We start from the raw sequence: 25403 nt of genomic DNA, 5'->3' as shown, positions 1-25403 counted from the left end.
AATAAATGTTTTAATGGACAGAAGGCTTGGATAGCATCTAATCACATTCTTGTGATATCTGGATGGTACTAGAGGGAAATCTGAAGTATATTCATCACAAGGGTGCATGTGGCAAGATGAGAACCAGTGGGCATTAGCTTCTCCAGAGGACGTTCCATTCAGACTGAAGAACAAAACTCATCACTGTGAGAGCTGACTGTTGGAATAGGTCACTCCTAAGAAGTGGCAGAAGTTTCTTTGCTGGAAATGTTTAAGAGATTCCTTGACAGGCTGTAGTAATAACCAATAAAAAAGTGTAAGAACTTGTTTTCAACAGAAGGTTGGACCAAATGATCTCAAAAGGTCTCACTTAATCCAGGTCAGCTCTCAGTAATTGCGGCCAGTACAATGGTCACACTAAACCACCGGTATTTCATTGTGAACAGTGTAAGAGTTTGGTCTGTCATAGTCTCTGCTGTTGAAAATATGTGTCTTGCTGGTAGGACTTAGTCTCTCTCAGGTTGCTCACCAGGCTGGTTGGTGTGTTCACTGGGTTATTTAGCATGTCCGGGAATTTCACTACAACTTCAGTGTCCAATGAAGTTAATTTAATTTACAAAAGTGAAGATACACTTTTTTATTTTGAAGGGTTACATTTTATCTCTTTTTGCCTTACAAAAAGCATTTCACTGCAAATCATACTGCTTTTAACAGAGCCTAAGTTCCATAGCCTGCCCTTCAGTTTACTTGGCAGACTGGATAAGTACTTTATTTCTTCTGTGGTCCAGGATGACCATCTGCATGGTCCCGGTTAGGGACAGATCTCTTTTGTAACATCCACAAGGAAGACACAGTGAACTGTCAGTCAGACAGGATGAACTGTCTGCCTAGGTTTGAGAGAAATGTGTCAAAGTAGTAACATCAGACAACAGTGAAATGAGCCAACTTAAAGGGAACAGAGTTCTCACTGTTGTCTTTCTTCAAATTCTCAACATATTGTAGTCCAGTTTCTCACAGTATGAAAAAGGGTTTTAATGTTTACCTCCTACAGCTTCTCCAGTAATTTTCCACTAAAGAAACTGCTTTCTCTTTGTGTGAGTAGTTAATATTCTGATAAGTGGTTTGGAATTTTTTCTGCCTCCATTTCAAGGTGATTAGAATTAGTTTTTAGGGACTTGGTCCTATTTTTAGGGGAGAAAATAGTACAGTGGATGACAGGGTACCTTTCACAAGGTATTACATAGCATGATCTGCTTATTTTTCTGCATGAGATTTGGAAGATGCCTAGTAAGCTTAAATGGTTAATGTTTATCCAGCAAATTTCTATTTCAATCAAGTGGGAAATAAGCATGTTGGTCTCTAATATTGACATCTCTCACTTGTTTGTCAGTTCTAGTTCTGGGCAAGATGACTTTTGTCAGAAGTATGTTTAGAACTAGCAAGTTTAAATACACTTGCAAGTAGAGAGGACTCTCAAGGGTTTTTGCAAAGTGTTGTTGTATAATTTAGTCTGTGTATCTTCACAGTTTTCATAATAGTGGTTACAATTTTTTAGCAATAACACTTCTTTAAAAGAAAAGTATTTTCTTATGCCCAAAATGCCACAGCTGATTTTCTTCCTACTGCTTTATTTATAAAAGCTTGACTGATACATCTGCATTTTATCCCATTGATGTTTCTCTCCTTACCCTGTCTACAGTTATTATTAGGAGCATGTGTAACCTATGCTTGGTTAGGAACAAGTGAAGATTTTTAGTTAAAACTTTTACAGTTTAAAATAGAACTTCTCAACTCTAGAAATACAAATTGCTGTTACTTACACAACCCTAGCTCCTACAGAAATCTAAATCTCCAGGCTACCTCTTAAAAAAAGAAAGGGAAGAAGAAGATGGGAGAATGGGGGAAGGGTGAGAAGCAACTAAACTATAAAGTATTTCTGAAAAGATTCTTTTAGCCATTGTCGCAGGACAGCTTAGTTAGGGTTTCTGTGAGGGGTGAGTTCCATGCTGAAGAAACTACACCAGAGACTTGTCTGCCTGCAGCTTGGTGGTCAGCTCTTTAAAGGAGAAGGTGGGCAATGGGGCATTGAGCACTATGGGCAGCAGGAAAGTTTTGGGTAGTACCAGGGTAGAGAGTGCTCAGGACTACCTGGAGTTTGCATGAAGATAATGTGATATTTTTCTTAAATGTTTCAGAATTGGTGACGAATATTGAATGCATCCACTTTTCAGTATATCAGATGGATAACTTTACTCCTTTACTGTATTTGCTTCTCTACCAGCAAGATAAATCCTAGGAGAAAATAGTCATATTGGTTTTTTGGACAGAATATCACCAGCTGAGTTTCTTCAAATATATTCTCTGTGTCTTTTCTTTCCAATAGATCAGGGGTATATTACTTCCTTTGTAGTACTTAGGTTAAGTTTAAGTATTTTGGGGAGCTTAAGCCGTGTAATAGAAATTGAGTGCATGAGTTATTGTCGGAGCAAATCCATGCTTTTTGCTGTTAGACCTTGGACATATGCCTGCATATAAAAAGGGAAGAAAGAAATATTAGAAATATGAGTAGCTATGTGCTTGCTATCCCTATATATTTCTCTGTTATCTATATAACAGAGAAATATATCCTATATTTCTCTGTTAAACATAGGTGTGTATGGAGCAAAAGAGGTAGGATGTGGTGATATGAAAATCTCTGTCTAGTGACCCTTGGTATGAGGTAGGCTTTCCAGCACACTGAAATGCCCCATACCACTGTATTCATTCCCAAATGCTTTTTGGTTTTTTGCTTCCGTTGCAGCTTCAAAATTACTGTGCCTTGATTACCTTTATTTGCTGTTTTTGAAATAAAAAGAAGGACAAGGCCCTATGTCTGCCACTGCTTGCAGAAAGTACTGGCATCCACTAGTGTTAGCTTTGGATGGGATTTGGTGCCAACTTTGAGACTAAAAAGTTTTCATATCCACCCTTGCTTGATGCAGGATGAAGAGGGTGTATGGTGTTAAAAGTAGAACTCCTGCATATGTTATAGAAGTTACAACAGAGTTCACTGGTGTTTCTGCATAAACACTGTTAATTACTTTAGTGATCCTAACAAGAATTTTAATTTAAATGTAACTGATAAAGCACTGGTTATCATTGGCAGTTGGTATGACACATGAACACCCAGATGTATATTCCAAAGCTTTGTCAGATACGTCTTAATAACATAATTTTAATTTTTTTCCATCTGTTTAAAGTACTGTTTTCACATTACAGCCTTTGTTAGGATTTGAAAGCTCTTAATATTCATATGTTGAATAATTCCTGAGAAAATCTGTTCAACACTTGAACCTTAACTGGAACATTTAGTACTTTCTTGAAATCTCTCTTTGCAAATTGTTTGTTTCTTTGGATGCAAAGGGCAGTAGAAAGGCTTATAAAAATCTTCTAGTAGCATTTGTGCTCTAATGCTGAGAACATTTCCCCCTCCCCACAGACACACTTGTTGTGTGCAGAAGGGAACTCTGGTGACATCTGCTCAGGCGAGCGCGCGCACAGAGCTCAGAGCCAGCCGAGTCGCTGGGCGAGCCTGCCCGCAGCACGGGAGGTGCAGACCTTGGAACAGGGAAGTGTGGCTTTGTGCAGAGCACAGGGGCTGCAGCCTGAGCACAGCTGCCAGAGGGCAGACAAACACAACTGCCCAACTCTAAGGAGGAAATACTTCAGCAACAAAAAAATCCTCATTTGGGGAAATAATATTGTATTTTATATCCCCTCCTGAGTAAATTCAAAGGCCAAATGCTATTAATTATTTTTACTTTTTAAGAACTATTTTTTGGAAGTGTGAATAAGAAGTTATAAAAGTGTAAAGTGTTTTTTGTTGTGTGACATTTTAATCTGTTGTTTCTAAAAAATACCTGGAAACTGACTTGTTTAAAAGCTACTCAAGCATGCAAGTATTTTTAATTAGGAGTGCTGTGTTCTTATCCTCTGGTGTTCTTAAAAGAATATTTCACCTTGTGCTTTGTGTTTTCTCCCTCAAACCCTGACTCTTGCTTTGCTGTAAAAGGTTTGAGTTACTTGCTTTGGCATTAGAGGGGAGGGTAGAGTTGTGTGTACATTTTGGGCAGTGGTGCTCCTTATAGTGCAGTATCTGTAGCTCTGTTGTACCTGGTATCAGGGTGGGACAATGCAGGTGACTGAGGGTGCCCAGGGTGGCTCAGAGGATAGTTTTTCATTCAAAGCCCTGTTCATCCATTCAGGAATTGTACTGCAATCTCATGGGAGCTGCCAAACACTGCCTGACAGATGATACCTTGTGACAGTATCTTTTCTCTTGTATTTTTCTTTATAGATTTGATTGTATACGACCAAATGCTGTAGCTTTTGGTCGTTAATATCCCACTTACTGTGGAATCTTTGGATATTTGTTCAGTGGTAGCTTTCTAAATGATAAGCATCTTTTTCCATGGAAATTGACACGGTCAACAATTCTATTGTCTGATGTTTTTGAAAGGATTGTCAGTGAAACAAGAATATGTGGGCGTCTTTATGCCTTCTCTGTTCCTTGATATTGTGCTTTGTGAAGCAGGCTGGTTAACTGAAGCACAGAGAAGTTCTCTGGAGATGACCCCACACCCAACTGCTGTGTGGATCCTAGACAGAAATGAATGTCGCTGCAGGATTTTATTTTATTGTTGAGTAGACGAGTGATAGGAATCAGAATTACAACAGAAACAGGCAGCTGAGACCAGTTCCAAAATGCATTCCTTTATTTCTGGGATCCTGAACATTTTCTGTCCAATAGATGTGGATATCATTTTCTTCAGCATAAAGCAAATTATAGTTAAGAATGGCAGGCAAATTTATAACCACTGTCTTTCTGAGACAGAGAATGTGTTTCTAAAAACAGCTTAAAATGCAACTAGACTGCTATATCATAAAAATATGAGGTCTTCAGCAGGTATCCTTTGTCCATTTTTATATTGTTTTGATTACTTGTGAATTAAGATTTTTTTTTACTTTTGCTACAATAATGGGGACATCACTATGCTGTACCATCAGTAGGTACTATAATTTTTTTGGAACTTACTAAATTTAACTTTGTTAAATATTCTAAGACAGTTATACTTGATAAGTTTTGAAATAAGGCATTCTAAAAATATTTATGAAAGTTCAGGTATATCAAGGAGGGAAAGAAATTCATATTAATTATGCATACAGGCCAGTTAGGACTGCTGTTGAAAGAATGGAGAAGGAAACACTGTGTTATGTCGTTGTGGTAGGATGTAGTTGAAACTTCTTTCCCCAATGATTTTAGCTACTTTTAGAAAAGATTTATTTTGGGTTTGTAGAATAGCCTTTGGGCATAAAAAATTCAAATTATCTTTTAGACTCTATGTAACAACTGATTTTCTTTTATTGCTCTACGTTGCACGTCTGTGAATATATTCAATTACTCGAGAAAATCTTTTTTTTTAAAACCAACTCCTTGGAGGAATTAGGATGAAAAACACAATACATTTGGTAATGCGTTCTCTCTTTCCCAAATGAATATTATAAATACTTTTGGAGAATAATTACTGGAGCTGTTTCACTGTTTTCCACTGACTGCTAATAATCTTGCTGCCCTGTCTCCCTCGGCAGGGCGCTGCGGGGTTGGTGCGGAAGGGTTCCCTGCCGCTCAGTGACACCGCTGCCGTGAACTCCTCGCTGCGCAGGACGAAGCGCAAGGCGCCCTTGCCACCCTCCAGAGCACCAGAAGATCAAAGTGAAAGCAGTAATGAGCCTGGTAATCTTTTTATGCTGTTTAATTGGAAGGCAACAGAAAGCATAGCTGGCTAAGCATTAAGGTAATGCCACCTTATGAGATCAGAACCTCAAGTGAGCAACCACCAAAGTGCCGACGCAAAGAAGGCATTTATTTGTGTTACCTCACCAGCCAGGGAAGCCTGGAAGCAGCGCCCAGGCAGAGCTGCCCAGGTGGGAACCCAGGTGGGAACACGGGCACCGCAGAGCTCGGCCCGTGCCAAGCAATTGCCAAACCTGCTCCCTTCCTCTGTGTCAGGGATTCACACAGGTGTATTTACCACGGTGCTTTGATCTTACCCACAGCTGGCAGGAATCTCCAGCAGGTCTCATAAGTCTAATCACAGGCCTCTGTTATCTGAACACAGGTGTTCTACTTGTCAAACACACAAGATTAAAAAGCAATTAATATCATATATGTGGGGGTTTGCATCCCTACTGCAAGTCACTTGAGTGTGTTTACAATCCTCCTCATCAATCTTCAGATATTTTCCCATAAGTGTGAGGAAGAGGGGTATTTAGAGCATGCAGATCAGAGAAAAACCCCAGACAATACCAAATTAATTATAGTTAGGTTAAGTAGAGAATTGGGTTTATGTTACTCAGGTGGACTGCTTGGGGTAGGGAGAAAAAATTGGCTACTCTGGATCAGAGAGAGTATAACAGCAAATGGACTGACTAGAAGAATTGTAGAGAATGTCCACTTGTTTTTTACATTTCTTCTGTTTGATCAGAAGTTCAGTTTTCTGGTTCAAAAATACCTAAGAGTTGAGAATAAAATATCTGGAAAATGTGACAATGAAAACTAATTGTTTCAGAGGAGTTTCTTGAAGAAATCACTTTGTGTGTATGACCACAATCTAACATTTTATTTAGAACTTTTGTTGGTGCTGAAACTGAGAGGTGGTAAAGGTTGTTGCTTCACTTTTTGCAGTAACAGAGTCAACAGAATCAGCCTCCACTGAAGTGGAAGGAAGAGCCACTGAAATGCAGCCTGAAACAGGTTGGTTGTTTCTACAAAAGTACTGATAAAATTTACTTCATAGCAAGTTACAAAAATTCATAGCAATAAATTACTGTACTATAGATGTGTCATAAAAATAGAACTAAATTTAATGCTTCAGATCAATTAAGTTTTCCTTTGAAGTAGAAATGTGGCTTTTTAAAATAAGAATGTTTTACCTTTGTGGTCTACAGACACAAATACAATATATTTGGTATTGCTATCTGTGCTTTACATTTAATAAACCAAATGCTCCTGATTTCTCTCCTTCCTTAAAAGTTACAGAAAAGAACTATCCAGAAATTCTGTGATTTTTTTTTTTTTTTGTACCTTGTAACAAGCTTTTCAAAAGCTTTAGCCCAGTGTTGTTTTTAGAACTCTGCCTTGTGCTGCCCTTGACCTGAATAACATAGGGGCAGGAGCAAATCTGTGCCTGGCTTTTGGTTGGCGTCTGAACAGCCTTTGAAAACATAAGTTGTAAATCTAAACTGAATGCATAAATAGCTGTTTATACATTAAATTATTTGTTGGGTGTTATGGCAAAAAATGTGATTTATGAAAGTATAGCTGTTTAAAATACAATTATTTAGCTGCTGAACATAATGCTTTTTTAAATTTATGCAGTTTGTACTGTGAAATACTGTTGTTTGTAAGCACCAGACTGTGGGGTTCAGTTACAGTATACAACATCTAGAAGTCTTCTAAAATTTGCAGAAGCTTTTAGAATAATCAGTGCCAGTGCAGTCTGAAAAAATAACTCTTCAATGAATTTAATAAGAATGAAGTATATAAGTGCTAAGCCTTTGGAGTGCCACTGTCATTATATGAGGCTAAGCACTCAGCTACTGTGCTAGTTGACAGGAATTTTTAAGTAGCTTTCCAGCTGTTTTATTCTGGATGCCAGTCAAATTGTTTTGAATGGTAAAACAAAAATGTACCACAAGAGCTGAAAGTCATCTGCTAGGATGCTAGGTCTCTGGCAAAGGGGGAGCAATCAGTAAACTTGTGCTTGGTTTGTGTTTAGGGTGATTTCACATAAATTATTGAAAAAGACATTTAGTAGAAACAATATGTAATGTACTAAATGGGAGTGTGAACCTGTACTGTGGAGTCTTGGGTTGAAGATCTCACAAAGTTGTAACCTTTCCTTGTCTTAGCTGTTGCAGCAGGTGAAAGAGAATAATCAATTCTGAGTGAGTGGTTTGTTTGTTAGCACTGAATTTTGTGTGTTGAAAACTGTCCCTCCAAATGCAATGGGTCTAAGAGGAGCAAGTTTATCATACTGTGATTTTAAATCGAGTTTTTTGTTTTCTTGTACTTGTTTCTATCTTAAGATTGTTGATCTGTGCTAGAATTTTTGCCTTTCCCATCACAGTAATGAACAAGTGCTGTGTAGATAAACAACCCTGAACTTCAAAGAAATGGCTTGTTTATTTTTCCATAGGTTTAGAAATTTCTGCTTCAGGCATTTGAGTTCTGTAATTAAATATTTTAATTTAAGCTGTAATGGAAAGAAATTGAAAAAGGTAATCATCCTTACTGGGCTTAGGGCAGTCTATGTTGAGCCCTTGGATTTACCTTTGCAGGTAGTGACAATCTTCAGTCTCTAGTTTTCCTCATGTCTTCATGCAGTGTCCTTTGCTGAAGACTTAATGTAGTGCAGTTTTTTTTTAATGTACATAAAAGTCACATAGCAGAGCTTCATTGCCTCTTTTTTTCTCATGGGATACTGCTGCTCTCTGGTGGCATCTCTGAAACTGTCATGAGGTCTGTGTATAAAGGGTCCTTTTAGCAAAGCCCCTCATGCTGGGAGGAACAATATTAACCTGCAGCAAAATCAGATGCAGTGCACCTGTCCTGTTCCTAGTCTGAAAATTATCCCTGTCTGGGTATTGTTTTAAATGGATTAAATAGTTCAGTATCACTTAAATTGTAAAGTTGGACATAATTTTAACTTTAGCAAAACCCAGGAGTTCTTCCATTTGGATTAATCCTGTTTTGATTGTCAGGCATCTGGGAAGCATTGTGAGTTTTTGTTCAGCTGTGACCACTGAACCACTGCAATGTTCAATTTGGTGTCTGTTAGCCATGCACTACTTAGACACATATACATTATATGTAAATGTATATGGAATAGGCACCATTTCTCTTGTGAAATGACAGTTTTCCCATGGTGTAAAAACAGTGTGCACCTTGACAAAAGTAGTTTAAAGACACACGTCTACTAGAATGAGCATTGACAGAGAAGTAATGTGAACATTTGGGACTATAAAAACCAATTCTCTTTATCAATTATGATTTTTGTTCACCTTCCCAATGTTTAATTAATGTTTAGTCTTTATTTTTCTAGGGAAGACAGTAAAACAGTATTCAAAATGAATTTTGAAATCAGAATTTTTAGAAAAATTTCCATCAAACAAATCCCTTGATATAACCCTATTGATTACAGTATTTCTTAAGCACCTTGTTAGGGGCTGTAGAGTCAAGAGCAGATTTGCATGCTGGTAGTCAGGCTTTCCAGCTCTGGTGCTTATGAAGAGCTCTGTGCTGCAAAGCTCACAGAGTAGCACCAGCCTGTTCTCTGCTGGGCATGGGGTATTGTTACAGCTCAAAGGAGACTTGCAGTGGGTATCTCAGTCATCAGGGTGGTGTGTGTGTGTGTGTGTATACGTGTGTGTACTTATCTATAGATCTGCCTTCACAGTGACACACTGTAACTCTAGCTAAATTGGTTTAGGGCTACGTAAAACCCAGTGACTAATGTTCCAAGAGAATAAACCATATGCTGGTAGAAATGCAATTTATATTACATATGGAACCACAGATAAGGTGTATAAGCTGTAAGGCAACAGTATGTGGCCAGTATTGCTGTAACTTCTTCCTAGCAATATGTTGCACGTAAAAGCTATAGAGTGAGGGTTTGGAAACAAATCAGACTCTGAAGTGCTTTCCCTAGGGATTTACCTGCATGACGTAAGTGAAGGATGGCTTTTAAATGTTGTTTGTGTTCGAATGTATTCAGGTTTTATTCTCCTGCAGCAGTGATGGCCCAGGCCTGGAACCAGACCCAGTAACAGATGAAAATCCACTAGCAAGCAGGGCTGATCTTATGCTGACAGATGAGGTAGAGCATTTCTTAAGAAATGTGAGGGCTGGTTTTTTTTGGTATTATCCATTTGTAGGTCAGGTTAGTTGACCCCAATGCTTGGAAGTGTTTCCAGTACAGCAAAGAACAGACTTTCACATAGCAGGAATGTCAGGAATGTCTCCTACCAACCCAAGCTAAGTTTCTATCCCAGGAGTATAGCTACAACTCAGCCTTTGTTACACTCCTCTCCAGAGGAAAAGCAGCAGAGTAAATGCCAGCAGTGCCTGGGCACAAAGCCATAGCAGCTCCAGAATGCTTCCATTTCTCTTGTCAGAAGTCCTGGCTCTTCTTTGTTGTCTATTTCAGGTTTCCATAGAGCATTTAGTCTGAAAATCTCAGTCTTTGTTCCTGTCATTGGTGATGGCTCAGGCCCATGGCATAATAGGTGTCACCAGTGAAGGAGGCAATGTTCTAGAGAGCCCCTTATGGGCTGTGGGATAATCTTAGCCAGTCCAATGTTTGCTCACATTCTGTTACGCTTTGTTTCTTCATTTTGACAGATATCCGTTTAACTTGTCACACATGAAATGATACTGCCATCACCAAAATGATGCCCCAAAGTAAGAGGCTGCTGGGTATGAGTGTTCCCTAGGGGGAAAAGGGCTTGATGGACAATGAAAGGAAGAGAAGGCCCTTATGACTAGTAAACCTGTAGGAGTCCCTGTAATACCAACGTGACATATTTGTATGTACCTGTGCTGAAACCACGTGGAAGGAGCTCACCTGCACCACTTTGCAGTCTTGCCTTTCTTTCCTTGGGGATCTAAATTGCCTCTGCATTCAGCACTATGGCATGTGTTTATCACATTGCTTAATGTGTAACTACAAATCACTATTACAAGATTGCAATATAAAAACAAGAATTAAACAGTGAAATATTTGGCTTTTGTAGTTTCTCTGTAAATCTGAATGAGTATCTTTGGTATTACTGAACTCTAAATAATGACCCTATTGTAAACATCAAAGTTTCTGTTCTGTACTGAGCCTTTGTCCAATACATACATTCTCTTATTACACTGTACTTCTCTAGAGGTACCAGAGGCATTGTAGGATACCATGTAGGATACCTGCTAAGAAAGGTCAGTCTAACATTTTTGTCAGTCTTTTTTTTTTTTTTTTGGTACTCTGGGGTCTGCGACTTTCCAGTATTCCTTTTTGTTATCTTTGTTGACTTTGGTTTACGCTTGGAAATTTACTGATGCTGCTTAGACTGAAACCTAATTGTCCAAGTGCAAGGCTTGTCTCTAACAGGTGTCAGTGCACCCAGAGCTGATGGGAGTACCCTGGTCAGGTGTATTTATTAGTTCAAGTACTCTGATTTATCTGTGTCGTAATCCAGCAACTCAACCTTTTAGCTGAACTGTTCTCTGGCTGCAAATGTCAGTATTTTAATGGATTAGCACTTTTCTATGAACTTTATTTTTGTACTGTAACATGAAGCACTGGACAGGACACAAATTTTTCATAGTGATGGTGAAACTTGTTCAAACCATGGGCAAAATTGGTATTTCAGTTGCTCTTTACTTCTTGAACATTTCTACTCTGATATAGAGGAACTATGTGTTTTAAAACTCACTGGAGGGCTAATGGAAGTACAAGAAGTCTGGGTAAAAGCAACTGTCTACCTCCATGAAATTTGGGGTTATGAGATAAATGAAAATATATGTAACAATCTTAATTCACTACTTGGGTTAAATATGGAAAATGTTTTATAGTAGGTACAGATACAGAACCAGATGGACAGTAGCATGGTGATCAGTATATTCTTGTGTCAATACAGAAAATTGAAAAGATCCAGAAGATTCTGTGAAGATTGAATAGATCTCTTGAATTTTAAATTATTTTTTTAAATTTACCGGAATTGTGAAGAAAAAAAAAAAAAATCTGTTTTCCTTCTTCAAACTATTTAGACTGCCCTGAATAGTCCCTTTTAATCTACAACCTCCATTGAGAGCTGTGGGTTGGTTTGAGTTTTGTTGGTTTGAAGGTATTTTTACTTTATTTTTCTTTCTTTTGTGACTGTAGATGTAAGGAGCTCAGAATATAACCTGGAGGAGATTGATGAAAAGGAGGAAATAGGTGTGCAACAGGGACAGGACAGTGGAAGTACCAACACCTCTCCTGGGACAGGAGAGGTTACTGCAGCCTTCATCTCTGCTGAGGTATCCCTGGGAAATGACAAAAATGATCCTGCTTCATCAGCTCCTGCTCCTGGCAGTGTTCCCACAGACAACTCGCAAAGCTTCAGGGAAGAAAAACAAGAAAATATGAGCACAGATGGCAAGTAAGTACGTTTTGTGACAAAGAAAGGAGCATTGGGGGGACAATGGGGGTGGCAAATAAAATGCAGAGTGCTGTTTCATTGTGAAGCACAGAATAGAGAATTGTGAGAGAGGAATGAGCTTTAATATGCTTTGCTTTCATTGTAGCACTCTTCTGTGCCCAGTAATTCATGCAGCTTTTCAACAAAAATGACAATGAAGTGTTCTGCAGTTCTGTTTAATCTTCCCTTTCCTTACTACTCAAACAGCTGGAGCCCAGAAAAGCTGAACCCAGTTCTAAAATGCCCAGTGTATTTACTAGAGGAGAATGCTGAAAAAAAATTTGGATTGATTAGTTAAATGAAAATGTACAAATTCATTCTTGCAGATGGGGAAAAATGGATACATCAGCCATTTCTGTTCTTTTGGGCATGATTCTTATTGCTTGCATATTTGTTTTGGCTCTAATTTTTATTTTTTCTTTTCCTTACATGTGGTCTTGACCTGTCTCAATCCATTTGCTCTCAGGAAAACAAGTTAATTCAGCTTTTTAAAGAATAAACACATTAGTTTCCTTAACTGCTCTTTTTCCCTTCTGGTGATGCTGTACCTTTGCCCTTCAGCATGTTTGTTAAACTACCTGACTCAGCAGGTTTCCAACATGAGTTAGTGCCTGCTTGAAATAAATGTTGATTGTCCAGAGAAGTCCCATTGTGTTAATGTAATTCACTATTTCTCTGTTCCCTGGGGCAACTAAGCTGGCTACTGTTCCCAAATTAAATTGAAAGAACTATTTCGATTATTGTACTGAAGCCAAAACGTGTGACTGCCCTGGTAGCCAAGAACTTTCAAGGTAGTAAAGAGAGGTTTAACTTGTATTTGAAGGGAGATTTTTGTCAGTCCAAGGCCAAATGTGGCTTTGCAAAAATCTGTGGTACTCTGTCCTGGTGAACATTGTCCCAGTTGCTTGGGTGTCTCTCCTCTTTATGGGTCTAATAAATTGTCTTGAATTTGCCATTTTTCAGGCCTGTTTTATTGGGCCAGTTTCCTAATTGTCCAGGGGATTTTTCTTTCCCTTCTACCCTATGAGTTGGTAGCAACCTTTCATGTCTTTCATGCCTGGTGATGATCAGGTAGAAGGTACTGCACTCTGGCTTTAGAAATATTCCAGTCAAAACCATTAATTTCTGTAATGGTACTCCATGGTGTTTTGTGGCTTTTGAATTTGGTGGGTTTTGATTTGAGTTTTGTTTGTTTTGGGTTTTTTTGTTTGTTTGTTTGTTTGTTTGGGTTTTTTTTGATTCCTATTAAAAATCTAGTTCAGCCTGTTAATAGTTTTAGCTCAGTTACCCAGCTCTGTTAAAAGGAATGGAACTAAGCAAGAGAACAGAGTGCAGGACTGAGCTTTATTGTTCTTCTAGCAATAATTTTGAGAGCATATGCTCCTGTTCAGCAGTTTATGGGACACTTACAGTGTGTTTGGGACTATACAGACAGCGCGAGCATGGATGGTTATTGAGAAATGTATAATTTTAAATGATTCAAAGCAGTTGTGTCAGCTCAAGGCACTGGTTCTGACAACTAATGCATTTGATGTGGCAAATAATTTGGAATCTTCATAATGCCAGTAGTTCTAACTACGTATTATAAAAATACCTTGAATAAAGTTTGAAGTTTTAATAACATTATATCAAGAAATTTTAAAGTATTTTTGCCTTTTTCATTTAACTTTTGAAGCCAAGGACTTAATATGTCCCCCCCCCCCACCCCCAGAAATATGACATTTTTATTCTGAATTTTTCAGTTCTCTTGTCCCCCAAAAATGAGGAAAATAGATATTGTATGTTTTCCAAGATGTTTAGAATGCAAGTAACATGTTGTATACGTGTTTCTTTGCTGTTCTCAAGGTATTTCTTTAAAGGGACTACTTTGAGAAGCCTGTGTTGCTCAGTTCATGTGTTCATACTCAGTCAGTGTCTCATGCAGCATAGTGGGGACAAAGTCAGGGACACATTTTAGATTGGGAATGTCAGAACACTATATGAGTGAAGAACCATTGTGGCTTCACTGGAATGGAGTTGCTATTGGGAAGTGGGTTGTTCAAACTGCACATATAAACAAAAGAAGGGGGAGAAGACAAGGGAAGACTGATCATCTGCTTACACAGAAGCAAGTGGAGCTGCATGTCATTTTGGTAAAATATCATGGCAGCATTTCCTCTTTTTTTTTTTTTTTTTTTCTTTTTCTTCTTTTAATCGATTCTGTTGAGTATTCCAGTGTTTGGCAGAGCAGTTCTGTTTTGTCCATCTGTGTTTGGAGAATATTGCCAGTTCTCTTGCATCATTCCTTGTGTTTACTGAAATGAATGATACCAGCATATTTAATGTACTGTTGTTCTTTGCAGAGGACTACAGACTAAGATAAGCAGTGAGGATGCTGGATTTCAAACAGACAGGAAGCTTAAAATTTTAGATCAAAATAAAACTGTTGGTGAGTAGTTTCTACTTGTTGTTAATACTTGAAGCCTGAACTTTCCTATTCCTTTGAAGAAATGGCTGTATAATCAACTCTTGGATTGTTATAATCAGATTATTTTCTTTACTCTTGCTCTAGCTCTAGTGTATTTTCTTTGAGATGAGGTGGCAAGAATTGGCTGCAGTTTGGGGTTTTTTTGGGGTTTGTTTTTAATATATTTTTGTTTTAGCAGTAGTCAAAGCTGCGTCGTGCTGTTATAGGATGGTGTGGGTGGGATAGTGCTGAGGAAGGGAAAAGGCTGGACACAAAGGCAATCCTGCCCTGGGGTGACATGGCTGCCACATCCCACTGGGGAAGAAGAAGCCATCAGTTGTTCTTTGCTTATGAAATTAGGGTGAGTTTTCTGCATGAAAATGCAAATATTTTTAAGCACAAATAAAAGAAAGTGACACACTGATCTGAAACAAAATGACGACATCCTATGCATCTAATGGGTCATAAATTTCTCTGTGGATTTAGTGGCCTGACTGATTTATTTTGCTCTTTTTGTGACACTGATTTTTCAGATTTATATATTAGACCTTCTACAGTCTTTTATACTCAGTGCACCTCTGTTAATAAATCATAACAACACAAGTCCTATTTATATGTGATATAAATTTTAACTACCATTTTATAGCATATATGAAATGAGGCTTTTTTCCCCCCTACAAAATACCACTCCATATGACTATTCCTGAAAAATTTAATTTTTACCGATATTGTGTTTAAAACAATTTGACTGAAATATTCACGTGTTTGGGAGATGATCGCATGTTTATTCCAGGGTAGAAAATTGAATTATCAGACCAACTAAAGGATAGGAAAAATAGGTTTGGCAAATTGCTGGTGTCCATTGCTCGTGTTTTTTGACTGTTCACTTGTACAAATACATAAGGTGTAGTTGACAAGATTTGTAACATTTGTGGCTTCTGTTCTTAAGTTTTAATGTGTGGAAATAAAAACCGCCTCTAACTGGATATTGAATAGTCCTTGATCTCTTGAGTCACTGATGCCCATAAAACGAACTGGAATTCATTAGCACTTTTATAATTGTTGTGGAATAGTTTTTTCTATTAAGTCAATGCATGGCATCTGTAACCTGTTTATTAAGGAAGAATGCTTGAGTTAGAATATAATTATTTGACAATATTAGTCAAATACAAATATATCTTTAAAAGGGTTATGGGAAATTTAGCATCAGTGAGAAGCTAGTAATTGTTACTGAGTACACTGGATGCAGAGCTTCATGATGTAATAAAGAAGCTTGAATCTTTTTGGCATTTGTAATAATTTTGGAATCTTTCTTTAACTTAAAGATCACAGTGATGCACAACTCCTTCCAACAACAGAAGAAGGGAAAGAATTTCAGACAGCCGAAATTCAAACAGTAGATTTTCGAGAGAATAACAAGCTTGAAGTTGACAGACTATCAAACTGCCAGGCATGTAAAAATGACATCTCTGTAAGTCATAGGAATTATCCTCAACTGATTTCAGAAAAGCAAGATGGCAAAACAAATGCAACTGGCTTGGACACAGTAAAAACTCAGGATGTGGGAATCCAGACTTTGGATAGCAATTTGGGAAGGACTGTGCAGAAGGAAATTACTGATCCTCAGGGTGTTGAATCATCCACATTTAGTGAACTGGTTCCTCAGCACCGCAGAGATAAGAGCAACTCCCTTGCCCAAGTGATGCATGGAATGCATCGAGAGAGTGAAGATACTTCAATGGAACAAGATCTTGAGACACAAGAAGTTACTCATAAAAAAGTAATACCAATAAAAGACCAGAGTCACATCTATGTAAATGGCAGTGATTTTGCTTCACCAGAAATCACTGCTGAAACTACAGATGATTATCCTGTAAAAGGTCAGCCTTTTTATAGACAGGACACCAAACCTAAACCCAAACCTGCTAATGAAATTACAAGGGATTACATACCAAAAATTGGGATGACCACTTATAAGATAGTGCCTCCAAAATTCTTAGAAATGATGAAGAGCTGGGAATCAGAAGTTCTGTCAGATCATAAGGATCAAGAGGTATCTACTTTGGAAGACCCCAAAGAATTCATAGTGCAAACTGAAATTCCTCATCTGTCAAAAAGTGTGGGTCCTTTACAGGTGGGGTCACAAAATGAATCTGCAGCAGCAAATGGTCTGCTGCAGAGAGTGAACAGCACTTCTGAACATACTGTGACCTCTGGAGCTGAGATTACTACTGAGAGCAACCAGATGGAAAGAGAGTCTTTCAGGCAGCCTGTCCCACTGATGCTAAACTTGGATAATACAAATGCTTCTTCTGAGACTGAGGACAAGTCAAATACATTAAGTCCATTAAGTCCTACAATGAAGCCTAGTTCTTTTTATCTGCAGATGCAGCGAAGAGCATCAGGTCACTATGTGACATCTGCGGTTGCCAGAAGCACAGTTTGTGCTCCTAATTCAATTCAAAATGAAGTTAAGAATACAGAGATGGGTAAAAAAATCTCATCACCTGATTTGACTTCTTTGGCTTTACAAAAAACAAGTATTCCCTCTCCTCCTGCAGATCAAGAAAAAGTTGATGATGGAAAAATCATTGAATCTTCCACTTCTCCTGTTAAAAGCAATAAGCCTTTAAATGTTCCCTCCTGTCCTCCAGCACCACTGAATCTAAGAACTCTCAGAAATTTTGCAGTTCCAAAGCCATACTCCAGCTCAAGACCATCCCCTTTTGCTCTTGCTGTCTCATCTGCCGTCAAAAGGTCTCAATCATTCAATAAGACGCGTACGATCACTAGCCAGGCACCGAGAGAGGAATTTCCAGTGGAACTCTCCTCTGTCCCTTTGGCAGCTGGATTCTCTTCAGCTACCTCCATGCCTGAAGTGAAAGGTCCTTCCTTACAGACCATAACAGCGGGCTCACAAAGTAGTCTAATGGATAAGGTAAACTTTATTTCTAATACTAATTGACTGTGGATCCAGTGCAACCGATGTAAAGGCTTGTTTCTGAACCGCTTCCTGGCCAGAAAGTAATGCATTTGTGCAAGGAAAACACCCTGTCCACCTGGTGTCCACCAGCAGCACAGTATTATAATAAAGTGCAGGAATACACAGGGAATGTTAAAAATGAAAGCAACATCTTTCAGATGATTGGAAATAATTATTTCCTGCCATAATTAGCATTCCCTACTTTAAAGAACTGTAAATTAAATAGTCACATATCCTGTGTAATACTTATGTTTGGAGTGCTTACAATTTGTGCTTTATAGTTCTTTGTGTTGGTTTCTTAAATTTAATTCTGAGTGGTATGATCCATTTGGCTTCAAGTGGTCATGCCACAAGCACACTTGAATGGAGTTAGCATAATTACTTGAGAGAGAAGCTATGTGCTATGCTGGAAATGTGGCTGATGTCAGAAATCTTCAACCAAGCAAACACTAGAAATGGCAGCAGTTTGCTATGCAACCTTGTGCCAGGTTGTTTCAGATTTCCATTTATAACTAATTCAGATGAAAACTTTTTGGCTTCTTTTCCTTCCACTTCCTCCCTTTATAGAAAGGCAGCCATGTGCATAGTGAGCAGAAGAGTCAGGCGCAGTCAGGTGCTTCCCCTGACCACCCACGCCCTGTCACCAAGAGACAAACCGCGATGACGCTCCCGCGTGCTGACCCCGAACAGATCCACCAGAGCCTGCTGGCTGCAATCCGCTCTGGAGAAGCTGCTGCCAAATTGAAAAGGGTGAGTTTTCATCATTGCATCCAAAACAAAGAACTCATGGTACTTCCTTCAAAATTACCATACTAATGCCTGATTCTAAAAGCAGTTAGTTTTGGCACAAACTGCTGCCAAGAGGTCTCCTAACAATGGGAAGGGAGGTGGGGAAGAGGGTCAGTTTTGCATAATAATGGGGAATGCACCCACAGAGCTTCAAATGCCTGTATTTTCATACAGTACAAGTGTAATCAAAACCTTCCTGAAATGAAATAGAAATCTTAAGGTTATCCTTAAGTATCTTGTCCATAAAATCTGACTTGTTTGTGTTTACATGGTTTGAAATGGTGTGGCTTTAGAAACCTCCTGAGCAGCTTTCTTCTAGACCATGGCTGCAACCTTTTGCAGGCAGACAACACACAATTCTGAAGAAAATTTTCCCATTTATTACACTTTATCAGGTCCTTAATATGTTAGGCATCATAACTAAGATATTTCTCAATGTTTTGTCAACAGTCCTGGAAGACCATCTTCCCCTTCCCCACCTGGTTTAAAACTTTCTCTCCTAAAATTAACCTTGTTATCTCTCATTGGATAAAACAGTCTACATTTCTAAAATCTTTACTGTTTTAATTTTGCAACCAGAAAAATCATAGTCTCACAAAGTTTTCTTGACTTCACATTAGTATTTTGCATTCTGTTTTGAGGAATAATTTTTCATTGCAGAAGGTCAATGAAATTCAGTAGGTTTTTTTTTCTTCCCTTTTCCACATGAAAGAATGTAGTCCTGTGTGGTAGGTGGATAGAAGGGACATTTTTGTTTGTTTTATGGAAGTCTTTGATTCCCTAGGGTCAAAATCTCACAGTGAATGGTCAGATAGTGGAATGTTCTGTTTCATAGGTTTTTGTTTCAGTGTAGTAGTGCAACAGCCTCTCTGAGGCTTGTAAATCTCCCATCCTTTCTACAGTAAATAGGAAGACTGAGTTTCCTGGAAAAGTTGCAAGCATGCTCAAGTAGGGTTTGAACTCTAGTCAGTAAAAATGGTATATAATACACTGTAGAATTGCTTCTAACTGCATGTCAGTAACCATATTAAAAACAGGATAAGATTAAGGAAACGCTGTATTGTTCAAAATCTGTTAGAGGTAAAATCTGTTCTACCAGAAATACTGTTTGGATTGCATTTGCATATATTTTTAGGATTTTTTTTTTCTTCTACTGCATAATTACATTCTGAATAATATGCCACTTCGTTTATTTATTCATTCTTTTTAATAGAAATGTTCTTAGAGTAGCATTGACCCATATAGTCTTTATCAGTCTAGGTACAATAATGGCATGGGGAAGGGGAGAGAGATAATGACTGAAATTGGTTTTCCCCTCTTTTTCTCTTCTGTGGGTGGGAGATGTGCTTTGTCAGTAAATTACATGTTGAGACTGGGGTGATGAAAGGACTGTACTTTTAAATAAGAAATTATAATAATGAAGAAGCTGTAACCATAAAGAAGATCAGTCTGCAGCACAGAAATCTGAACTAGGCTTAAAAAAACCCCTGGAACACAAACAAAATGCAGTGAAGAACTCACTGAAGTTTTGCCAAGCATAAAATTGTACATGCTGTTCTTTCACTCCCAGAGTGCATATGCTGTGGTACAGGTATGTCTGACAGCAGAAAGAGATTTTTTTGGCCTACAGCAAATTTAATAAAAACATGGTCTCATTTTATGTTTGACACGGAGAACTGGCAGTAGTGGGACAGAGAAATGAAGCATTTTGTATCAATAAGTTATTTGCACCCCAAAGAGTTTTTGAGAATTGAGAGGATTTCTAGAATGCATACACCTCATAGCTTCCAGTATCATGCTGAAGTCAGGAAAAGGAGTAATAATCTGATCCATTTGAACAATGAGAGATGTCTGTCAGGTACTTGCTTTTCTTTTTACCTCTTACCATAATCTCTCTTCTTGCAGCTCTGAGAGCAATTTAAAAAATAAAATCCTGGCATGACTTGCCAGGTTCTTAAATTTATTTTCACCCTCTGTTTTACTTAATATGTTGTGAGTATGCAGTGCTGAGATCTGTGGCCTTTTGTGTTGCTGGTCTTTCCTGTTCAAAAGGGCCCTCAGTAATTACTAATCTAAAATGGGTCAAGTGAGGTTCCTTTCTAACGATTTTTCTCTTGAGAATGTTTTCATTGTGTTTAGTAAACTGTGTGCTGTGGTATGTGGCTCTCATGGTTCTGGAGCATCTACAGCTCCCATTAACTCCAGTTGGAGCTGTGCACTTGGGTTATGCAGTTCCACTAAAAATCAGGCTTTGGCTGCCTCTGCTAAAAGTTATGGTTTGCTTCTGGTAAAAGAAACATTGCCATGGTATGAAGTGTTAGAAGGTTTAGTAAGAAATCAGGTGTCTTCACTATTTAATAAAAATGTTTGGTTTAGTGATGTTTTCAAAGTACTTCTTTACAACCAGGCATGGAGAAGGACTAAAAATTATGTGTCTTTTGAATAATTATACATGAAATTTTTAGTCAGAAAAAATATGTTTCTAAGTCATGTTCTGTTTCCTATTCTGTGGAATATATGCTTCGTTAAGAAACCATATAGGAGGTCTTCCATTGCAATGAGAAAACCACTAAATTAAATAACATTGTGTAACACATTAGAGAGAGAAAAATCTGGAAATTTAGGTTAACATTTCTCTAATATTTTTTTTCCTTCTTTTTTTTTCCCCCACGCTGCCTCCAGGTTGGTCCTCCATCAAACACCATAGCTGTCAATGGACGAGCCAGGCTTAATCCTTTGTGTTCCACAGAAGCTAAGGCTAATCCCTAGATATTATACCAAATATTTTGCACTTTACTACTGCTTCATAGGCCACCTTAATACTAACTACAAATTTTTGACAGTGTAAATGCAAGTATATGTTAATATATTTTTGTCAATGGTAATAACAATTTCAAGCTGGGTCTTTTGATGCCTTGAAAAGATTATTAGAATATGTAAATTATAGTAATATTTTGCCTTTTTATCTTTATAAAGCTGACTATGCTGCTAAAAATTTTTAAGACAAGGTGTAGGTGAGTTTTGCTTATGACAGAATGAGAATTGAAGATTCTTGATTTTAGCCTTCAAGACTGAACAATGTGTAGCACTATGCTGAAATTACAGATTGGAAGCGACTTAAAAGGTTTAGATCAAATAATTAATATTCCACTGTGTATTACTTCAACAGATTGTATGAACTTAAATATACCACATGCTGCCTCCATATTACTTTATTAAATTAAAATTGTAATTAGTAGAAATCTTAATTCAATGCAATACTTTGTTTCTGTCTAAAAAAAAAAATAGATGTTTTTGTTCCTTTAGCAGAGAGTAATTGGGATATGTATTTGGATTATTTTTTTTACTTTCCTGTAATTGTTTTTCCTGGTAGCACACACACAAAAAAATCAGGACATAAATTATTGGAAACTTTTGTAATACTCAAAACCTTTTCTTAACAGTAGCATGACATGATGTTTCTCAACTACTCTTTAAATATCTGTATATAGTATTTACCTAGCACTCAGATAAGCAATAATTTTTGTGAACTAATTATATCTTTAAGTAACCATCAACATATAGTCACTTACTAATAAAAAACAAATTCCAGTTTTGATACTTAATGAAATAGAATATTTTTTTCACTAGAAGTATAACTAAAAAAGGAACTGCTTTGGACTTATTAATATATTTCAATCTTAAAACAGCACCAAAACACATAAATCATGCTTATGTCGGGTATCATATTTATAGATGAAGCATTAAATACAAAAATAGGAATATCTATTAAAAGAAAATGTTTGACGTTGTATTTTATCTATTTTGAGTTTCTTGTCAAGATTATACATTTTGTGGGAGGGGTGGAAATATGACCACAATCATGATGAAATAGCTGCATAATGGATGCATGCAGCAAGTCCTGGGGTATTTGCCATATTAAAATATTTTTGTGCTTGATTTAAAATTAAGCAATTGTATTTAGTTTCTATTCCCTAACTATACATACATATATATATATTGTATTTTAGAAACATTATGTAACTCAGTTTCAGAAACTGATCTATATGTGCATTTTCAAATTGTTTGCTCCCAGGTTTTTGTGCAATAATCTCACAGAGGTCTAATTCCTTTCCCAGTACAGAGTCAATTACCAATTACAAGTTATGGTGTTAACTTAATGCTGAAACCCTTTAAGGAATGTTTGAGTAAATAGAAATTCATAAAGAGATCTGAAGAACATTTTTTCATGGCTGTTCTCTCCTGTTTTCTCTCCTGTATCTTATTCCCTTGTCAATGTGTGTTACCACTTCCACGTCCTCCTCGTTCTTGCCTCCAATCAAGAGTTCATTCTGGGTGTGGGGGAAGCTCACAGGGTAGTTCAAAAGACCTGTTTCAGGGTCTCACTGCAAAAGAAAGTTTCAACCTTCACTTGAAAATAGTGAGATAAAAGATATAGGGGCTTTTCTAGTTTCTAACTGGGGCTTACATTCTAGATTTCACAGTGTTTTGAGGGACAGACTTGAACATTGTAACTTGCTCCTGGATTCTAGTCTGTGCTCGTTGTGATATTTGAAGTCTGTGTTTTAGGCATTCCTATACACCATGCTGATTGAAACTGCCAGAGAAGGGGTTGCATTGTGCAAAGAGTCTTTTCCTTGTACTTTGGGGGTGTGGGAGTTACAGGGTTTTTTTCAAATGTAGATATTCTCTGCCAAGGTGACCAAAGTTATTTAATAAAATAATTTTAATCTCTATCTGTGCTAATACAAATATATATGATGTTTCTCTTTTTCAAACAAATCAACATAGTCCAATTTCTTATTTTGGAAAAAGTTCAAATAACCATACTTTGTTATTTTCTTTAGTTTTGACAACAAACTGTACTACTGAATGTTTCTTAGTCACATATATTAAAAATAAACTGCCTTTTCATGTGAACTCCTGAAGGCAAATGTCATCTTATGTAATAGAGATTAAAACCACCTTGCTTGAATTTTAGGGTTTCTTCTTTGTGTAACTGAACTTGCTTGATAACTAGCTGAAATGTCTACACATGCTATAGTACTGTGAAACTCTTCAATGAGACTTGTGATTAGCTGGCAATTTTGTTTAGCTAAACTTTCTCTTTCCCTCTTCTTCCAACATGTATATGTAAGACATTTTTAAATCTTGCTCTTGTATTTCTACAGATGCTTTTTTTTTCTTACACTCTTTTATTAAAGTCTACTAGAGAAACTCTTGTTGATGAACTTGACGTGTTTATTCATTATTCAACCATAAAATTTTTTCTGCTCAAGTTGCAAGTAAGTGTTTCTAGTAACTGCAAGCCCAAGCTAGACAGCATTTATTTTTTGTTGTGGATACCTTACGTGCAGGGTAAACGGACTATTTTTTGAGCTCAAGAATACTTACAGTTTGGACAACATGTATCACAGATGTTTTCCAACAGGAGGCAGCTAGTTACACCATACCTCTTATAATCTCCTTGCTTTTGCATGGTAGTCAAAATATTTGGGAATGAAAGGATAGTAAATGAAATGTCAGTGTAATTGTCCAGACAAAACAGCAGGCCCCAGTGAAGGTGCATTATAACCTACTGGTACCAGTTCTTTGAAGAAGCAGCAGGTATCCACACAGCACTGTGCACAGTTCAGACTCCTGGGCTTTCAAGTTATGGAGGGCTAGCAAAGCAAGGAGTTAGGTAGCAAAAATGATACTGTTAGCTATTATAGAAGATGTATTTTTAAGTTTATTCTACAGAAGAATAAACTAAGACTACCGATGGAGAAGGGAGCAGTTTTGCTGGGACAGCATCACCAGACAACTTTTGGAAATATTCTTGTGGCTAAAGGTTGTATGGCCAAGGTAAGAGCTCTCATACTTTGCAGCTGCAAGATGGTGGACCACTCAGCATCTCCATTTTTGAGATGTACATTAAGTAATCAGTGCCTGAGTTTTTCCAGCTACTTGTAACATACGACATGACACTCTCCAAGGAAGACATGGAAATTATGTGGATGTGGTCAAGAAGCATGGTATCACACGTGACAGCACCTAATACTTTTATCTTTGTTTATTTCAGGTAGCTGTTACCAGCCAAAGCAAACATTTTCAGTTGGAGCTACTTAGAATCCTGTTTTAAGTTGTCAAAAGGTTTGCAATACTTCTGTTAAATAGAAACAAGGAAAAAGTGCTATTGAGCAGTAGGGGGTACATCCTTGAATGCTTGGCCAGACTGCATCATAGGAGGTGTTGGACAACTACAGCAAGATAAAAGACTAAATGTAAATGACAAAGCAAGTGGGTTGGGAGCCAAACAAATAGAGTTCCTTGCAGAAGAGATCATGTCTTAGTTTTTCTGTCTTGGTTAATTGACTGTGAGGCTGAAGTCAAAATCATGTGTTTGGGCTGGAACTGCCACAGTCATGGGCCCAAAACTGTTTGTGGATGCTGTGAAGGGTCTGAGGGTCTGGAGCTGTGGTGTTCTGTTAGTGCTGTTGATGGCATAGCTGAAATATCACTTGTAGACAGATTGCTTATGAAGTCTGATTTGGTGATAAAACAAAGCTGTAGCAATATCAATGGAAATATTTCACAGCTTCTAATTGAAAAGCTTCCGTCTATTCCTTCTAAATAATCCTTCTATGGGGGATTATTTTATACAACCCAATTGAAAATCACAGCTAGGATGGATTTTTTTTTCTTTAAAATTTCTGATTGGGTAGCTTTGTAAGAGGGGAGGTGTGCTTGCTGACATGAATGACATGAAATTTCCAAGTATGGTAAACTATGCTTGTTAAAAACTTAAATACTTAATTTTGTTTTTTCTTCCTTGAAAGAGCTATTTGGTATGGGAACTAAACGGAAACTCTTCTTCAAGAGTCTATTGCAATATATTTTACATAAAGTTGCCTTACTTTTTGTCATCTGTTCCTACTTATTAACACAAGAAATTTACAT

General features: G+C 37.6%; 1 protein-coding gene across 12 annotated transcripts in view; it reads left to right on the top strand.

Moving 5' to 3' along the window:
- The window catches only part of COBLL1 (cordon-bleu WH2 repeat protein like 1), a 77338-nt gene extending 53646 nt beyond the window's left edge, over window positions 1-23692 (top strand). For 11 of the 12 annotated variants that reach the window (XM_050976709.1, XM_050976711.1, XM_018911479.3 and 8 more), the window contains 7 exons: window positions 5608-5752; window positions 6704-6772; window positions 11946-12204; window positions 14586-14671; window positions 16015-17627; window positions 18240-18422; window positions 21144-23692. In XM_050976709.1, the coding sequence (XP_050832666.1) occupies window positions 5608-5752; window positions 6704-6772; window positions 11946-12204; window positions 14586-14671; window positions 16015-17627; window positions 18240-18422; window positions 21144-21230 (2442 nt within the window). In that variant the 3' untranslated portion in view covers window positions 21231-23692. The remainder of the gene's footprint in view (window positions 1-5607; window positions 5753-6703; window positions 6773-11945; window positions 12205-14585; window positions 14672-16014; window positions 17628-18239; window positions 18423-21143) is intronic. The other variant, XM_050976710.1, reaches the window with a different exon arrangement.
- Window positions 23693-25403: the final 1711 nt, after the last annotated feature.

Source organism: Serinus canaria, chromosome 7 (assembly GCF_022539315.1).
Source record: "Serinus canaria isolate serCan28SL12 chromosome 7, serCan2020, whole genome shotgun sequence".
In the NCBI taxonomy this organism is placed as follows: domain Eukaryota; kingdom Metazoa; phylum Chordata; class Aves; order Passeriformes; family Fringillidae; genus Serinus; species Serinus canaria.
The sequence above is the reverse complement of the archived record's forward strand: the minus strand, read 5'-3'. Positions and strand labels throughout refer to the sequence as shown.